At 39.7% G+C, this 6,000-nt stretch overlaps 1 protein-coding gene across 5 annotated transcripts in view; it reads left to right on the top strand.

The window, feature by feature from the left end:
- fat3a (FAT atypical cadherin 3a) overlaps positions 1-2,539 on the top strand; it is a 114,873-nt gene extending 112,334 nt beyond the window's left edge. For 3 of the 5 annotated variants that reach the window (XM_047820738.1, XM_047820737.1, XM_047820735.1), the window contains one exon: positions 995-2,539. In XM_047820738.1, the coding sequence (XP_047676694.1) occupies positions 995-1,488 (494 nt within the window). In that variant the 3' untranslated portion in view covers positions 1,489-2,539. Of the gene's footprint in view, positions 1-406; positions 443-994 lie in introns of all 5 variants that reach the window. The other 2 variants (XM_047820736.1, XM_047820734.1) reach the window with 1 other exon arrangement.
- The last annotated feature ends 3,461 nt before the right edge of the window (positions 2,540-6,000 follow it).

Genomic DNA, 6,000 nt, shown 5'->3' with positions numbered 1-6,000 from the left:
GATACGAAACACGGGAAATGATTTTAAAGTGAGAGAAAAAAGTGAGAGTGAAAATTACATTTCGAGATCGAATGGTGTTTCCGTGGTAACGGCTTACTGTTAGTACACCTGATGTTCATTTACAGAAGGTTCTGTGTCAGCGGTTTGTACCAGTCAGAGGTAACTGTGTGTGTGTGTGTGTGTGTGTGTGTGTGTGTGTGTGTGTGTGTGTGTGTGGGTGGCTGGGTGGGTGGGTGGGTGTGTGTGTGAGTGTGTGGGTGGGTGGGTGGGTGAGTGTTAAAGGTTTTTCTAGTGTAGTCAAAAGTCTCTCACACACACACACACACACACACACACACACACACACACACACTGCAGTGCAGTGAGCATTGTGCTGATCCTTCCTTCTCTCTCCTCTAACTGCCAGTCTCTGTTATGGATCAAGGTCAAACCTACAGCAGAGGTGAATGTCTCGCTCTCTCTCTCACCCTCTCGCTCTCTCTCTCTCACCCTCTCTCACCCTCTCGCTCCCTCTCTCACCCTCCCTATTGTTCTGTACTGCTGACTGAATGCTCTGGTGCATTCTGGGAAATGTCAAGTTGCTTGTGATTCCCTGTTTTAAACAAACCCTTTGCTGCTCTTTTTCTTTCCTCCTATCTCTCTTTTCTTACTGTCTGTGTGTTTGTTGTGGATGTTCTCGGGTTGTTCAGGACTAGGATGTGTGTGTGTGTGTGTGTGTGTGTGTGTGTGTGTGTGTGTGTGTGTGTGTGTGTGTGTGTGTGTGTGTGTGTGTGTGTGTCCCTGCGCTTCTGTGTATCCACACATTGCTGCATGTGTTTTTTTTGTTTGTTTGTTTGTTTTTTACAGAATGTGACCTCATGACCTCATGGCTGTTCCACAGGCATGCCCCGCCCCCCGCTGTTGCACGCTGTGAAACGTTGCATGTTCGTTCCCTAACGTTTGCGAACAAAACATTTTGTTTCAGCTGATCTGATTGGCTGTTCTATCTCCACAGCTTATCACTGGGACACTTCTGATTGGCTGCCGGCGACGAGGCTCTCCGATATCGAGGAATCGACGCCGGCGGACGTGGGCGTGGCTTTAGAGTCGGACTACTATTTAGGTGGTTTTGACGTCGACAGCGAGTACCCACCCCCTCAGGAGGAGGAGTTTGTTTCACGTGACCGAATGCAGCCACGCCTTCCTGGAGAAGATTACCTGCCAGACACCACACCTGTCAGTCAGCCTGTTTCTACGGCGAGTACGCTGACGAGAGCACGCCCACATTTCCACCCGAGCCAGTATCTTCCTCCTCATCAGCTGCCGCTTGGATCCGAGGGGGCGGAGCTGAGTGCGTTCGCGAGCGTCGATGAGCGTCTGTCAATCAAAACGTCCTCTGTGTCCGATGTCTCCGCCCCCTTTGGGTTTGAGGATTCCGAAACTGGAGGAAGTTTGGACAGTCTGGAGGAAGGACAGATGCAGCCATACACACAACAGACTGAAGTGTGATTTTCACCCAGTACACAATAACAAAGACACACACACACACACACACACACACACACACCAAGACTGATGCTCCCAAACAGGAAGTCATGCACATGTTAGTTAATCATGTGACCAGAGACATTTGTGACAAATCTTTTGCTTATGTTGTACTCCCTGTGTGTGTGTGTGTGTGTGTGTGTGTGTGTGTGTGTGTGTGTGTGTGTGTGTGTGTGTGTGTGTGTGTTTCTGTGTGTGTGTCAGTCGACTTTTGTACAGCCAAACAGCACAATTCCAACGTTTTTAAGACGGATGTCTCGATTCTTTATTGCTTTGTGGGCTTCTTTGCACTAAGATGCCAGAGTTCAGCGTACAGTGATATAATAGATTGGATTTTATCTCTCTTTCTGTCTCACTCTCTATCCATCCCTCTGTCTCACTCTCGCCTTCTGTCTCTCTTCACTGCAGAGTGAAATGGAACTCTGTTTAACGTCTGCCCCACAAATGGCACTATTTTTCAAGCTGTCCAACATTACTGGGATGCAGAGTATGTGTGTGTGTGTGTGTGTGTGTGTGTGTGTGTGTGTGTGTGTGTGTGTGTGTGTGTGTGTGTGTGTGTGAGGGAGAGAGAGACAGAAGGACAGACAGACAGACAGACAGACAGAAAGAGCTGGAGTGCGACTCTCTTGTAAGTTTCTGTAAGATATTAAGACTGTATTGTTCCATTCATTTGTATATCGGAAAGCCATATTGTGTGTGTGTGTGTGTGTGTGTGTGTGTGTGTGTGTGTGTGTGTGTGTGTGTGTGTGCTCGCATGTGTGCGAACAAAGCAAAAAAGTCTTATTCAGTATAGCAGGCCATGTATATATTACATGCGATGCACAGACTGAGAGCTGAAAATGAAAAAGCCAGATTAAAAAAAAATAATGTTTGTGTGGAGAAATGGAAAGAAAAACGAATGTTAAAAAAAACACAGCTGTTGGAAATAATAAGGATGGTGTGAACAACAGAAAGCCCCAAGTCTTTCATTTTTATTGTTTTGTGAGATAGGGAAGGAAAGAAAAAGGGATACAGAAGACAAAAGGGACACAAAAGTAAGTAAAGGAGAAAGAGAAAACTGCCAATTCAAGTTTGGGATATTTTTTTGTTCTGTTTCATCGACAGAATTCACCTGAGCAAAGCACCACGTCGGGGGGGGGGGGGGGGGGTTTACAGTAGTTAGACAGCAGACCCATCATGTAAGACCAACCTCTATGATGATGACATCATCAAACACACCCGGAAGCTGCCGATCGACCGGACAAACTCGGCGAGAAAAAATAATTAAGGGGAAAAATGTAAAGTTTAAAAAAAAAAAAAAAACATTTGAGAAGTTAAAAAAAAAAAATTCTGTTTCAATCAAAACTCCAAAACACATTAAAACACAAAAAAAAATTTGTCCCATTTTTCGTTCGAATAGCACACCTGAGAGCAGCCGAGTCACCAAACAACAAAAAAAGGGATTTTTGAGGCATTTGTTTTTGCTCAATTTTTGTTTCCAACTTTTGTTGAAATAATTCATGACTCGTTAGTGTTATGGAAAATTAATGAGATTTGGCAAAAAAAAAAAAAACATTGGGAATCCAACACAAACACGTCCTTCAGAAACAGAAACGAAAGTTTTTCTTCTGAAAATTCGATTTACTTCTTTTTAACGTAACATTTTCTGCTTCACGGTTAAGTTCCTGTTTCAGGTGAGACGGAAAAAAAAGAAAGAAAAAATAAATTATGAAACGGTTCAGGATGTTTTTTTTTACACATTTTAACATTTCTCCATTTATTAATTAATGGTGCTTGCAAAGCAACATTCTTGTTATCTTGCATACGGATTATTCTTCTTCCGGACAAAACTTCGGCGTGTAACTTGTCCTGCAGCTTTTGTCCTAGACCCATGAATGAGGTGTCAAATCGACCAGCTCATTGAGGAGAGGTGTGCTATGACTTTTATAAGTGATCCAACCAACGATGTTCGCAGAGCGGATGAAAAAGCGGCCAAAAAAGTCCCATAGACTCGAATGGGAAATTCCTAAAATTTTCACCCTAGCAACCGAGTTCCGAGATTTGCCACATGCAAGCACCATTAACATTTTCTTCAGGAAATTTTCTTCATTCTAGTTTTAATTACCTATTTTATAAAACCAAAATCAACAGAAATGTCTTTTTTGATTCAGTTACATTTCTTAGATTTGATCAGATCATGAACACTTCACCTGTAAATCTTTCTCAGGTGTGATTTTAGGACATAAAAACCAATTCAGCCTTTTCTGGAGGGTGTCTGCTGACCTCCAAACACTTTCTAACTCAAGTTTTATGAGTCATTTTTATTTTTTTACCTCAGATTTGTGTAACAGAAAAAGTCTGTTTTTTTGTTCGTTTTTCCAAATTTCAGTCTCCTGACTCACCTGAGACGAGTCACAAACCTTTTCCCGGTGGTTCGTGTCGTTCTTTGTGTGTGTTTGAAGGTGAAACAGAACAAAAGTGTCACAAAATCTGCACAATTCACAACCTACACACAACACACTTTTCCTGTGAGAGATGTTGTACAGTGTAAATAGTTTCTTTCGTTCGGTTTGTGGAATACCGAATTTTTTATTTTTTTTTGTAGATATGAAATTGAATTGAAAGCAGGATAAAGATGAAGATTACACACACTGATCACACACACACACACACACACACACACACACACACACACACACACGTTTGCAAATCATTCTCAGCGTTTTTTTTTTTTTGTTTGGTTTGTTTTTCTTGGTTTAATTCACATCTCTGTAGAATCATCAGCTTCCCTTTGTGCTCTTCATCTTGTCAGTATTAAAAGAATCTCTAATCTTTAAATGAAAAAAAAAAAAAGAAAAGTGTACGAACATGCGTTTTTTTAACGTCTCGGTTTGTTTTTTAATCGATGCAGAAATTAAAAATAATCTTGAAAAATTTTATACGTCTGACAGATTTTTTTTGTGTGTGTATGAGAGTTTATTTCTGAAAATAAATTGTTGCCTGAAATCCAGTTTCAACTGTACGAAAAATCCCCAAGAGGTCGTAAACGTGATTTGATTTTTTTTTTCCATTTAAAAACGAAACTACAATTTTATTATTTAAATTAATATTTAAATGAATTATTCAAAATTCGTTATTAAAATTTATTTTATAGATTTTCCATCTCGTTTGCCAAAAGAAAAAAAATTAAAATGAAATAAAAATATAGCTAAACAGTGTATAAAAATGTGGAACTTTTAGACTTTTTACTGAACATTTTCACCGATACTTTTTTCTTGTTCTGAGTGAGTGAATGATTTTACATTTCAGGTCTTTTTTTAATGTAATTTTTCAGTATCCTGCTGAAAGTGGACACTTCCAATAGGAAACACTGTTGTAATGATCCAAAATTTTCAACCTGCCAAAGTATCATAAACTTATGGTATCTTATGTTATGTAACCTAGTGAGCAGCATTAATGTATTCAGTGTTAGAGATTTAAGCACTTATGTACGTCGCTCTGGATAAGGGGTCTGTCACATGCTGTAAATGTAAATGTAAATGTAATGATGAGGGTCTAGTCCTTCTTTAACAAGGTGTAGGTAACTGAACATGTTAAAGTAACAACCACATGAACTCCATCACCTGAGGTTTCTCAGCAGAACCTCGCCCAGTGAATCACATGGCCTTCACCTTCTTCCTGGTGCATCCTGGTACCATTTTGTCCCCGATGAAGTGAACCTGGATTAATATAATAATATAATCAATCAATATAATAATAATAATAATAATAATAATAATAATAATAATAATAATAATAACCTTTATTTTCGATAGCGCCTTTAAAAGAACATCTCAAAGCGCTTTACAAAAGCAAAATAAAAACAAGAAAAATACACCACATAATATAAAGATTAAAATAAAAGCAACAAAAATAAACTATAAAATAAGCACTATGTCAAATTACAATTAGTCAAATTAAAAGCTACCCTAAAAAAAAAACGAGTTTTGAGTCGAGATTTAAAAGTGCCAAGAGATGTCGCTTGCCTTTTCTCAGTTGGTAATGAATTTCACAGTTTTGGAGCTAGTGAAGAGAAGGTCCTCTCTCCCATCGATTTTAAACGAGTTAAAGGAACAGTTAAAGGACCAGTTTCAGAAGAACGAAGGTCGCGAGATGGAATATAAGGAATTAAAAGATCAGCCAAATATTGAGGCGCTAACCCGTGTAAGGCCTTGTACAGTAGGTAAGCATCAGAATCTTAAAATCAACCCTAAACCTGACGGGGAGCCGGTGCAAGGACTCTACAACGGGAGTAACGTGATCTTTTAACTCTGTTCTAGTGAGCATTCTAGCCGCCGAATTTTGCACTACCTGTAATTTGTTTAAGGTAGCTTTAGACACCGCAGCCAACATGGCATTGCAGTCATCAATACGGGAAAACACAAAAGAGTTGATCAGTCTCTCAGCAACAGAAAATGACAGCATTGGACGCAATTTGGCAATATTTCTGAGATGGAA

This window comes from Tachysurus fulvidraco, chromosome 11 (assembly GCF_022655615.1).
Source record: "Tachysurus fulvidraco isolate hzauxx_2018 chromosome 11, HZAU_PFXX_2.0, whole genome shotgun sequence".
In the NCBI taxonomy this organism is placed as follows: domain Eukaryota; kingdom Metazoa; phylum Chordata; class Actinopteri; order Siluriformes; family Bagridae; genus Tachysurus; species Tachysurus fulvidraco.
Note: the sequence above shows the minus strand (reverse complement) of the source record. Positions and strands in the feature narration are given on the sequence as shown.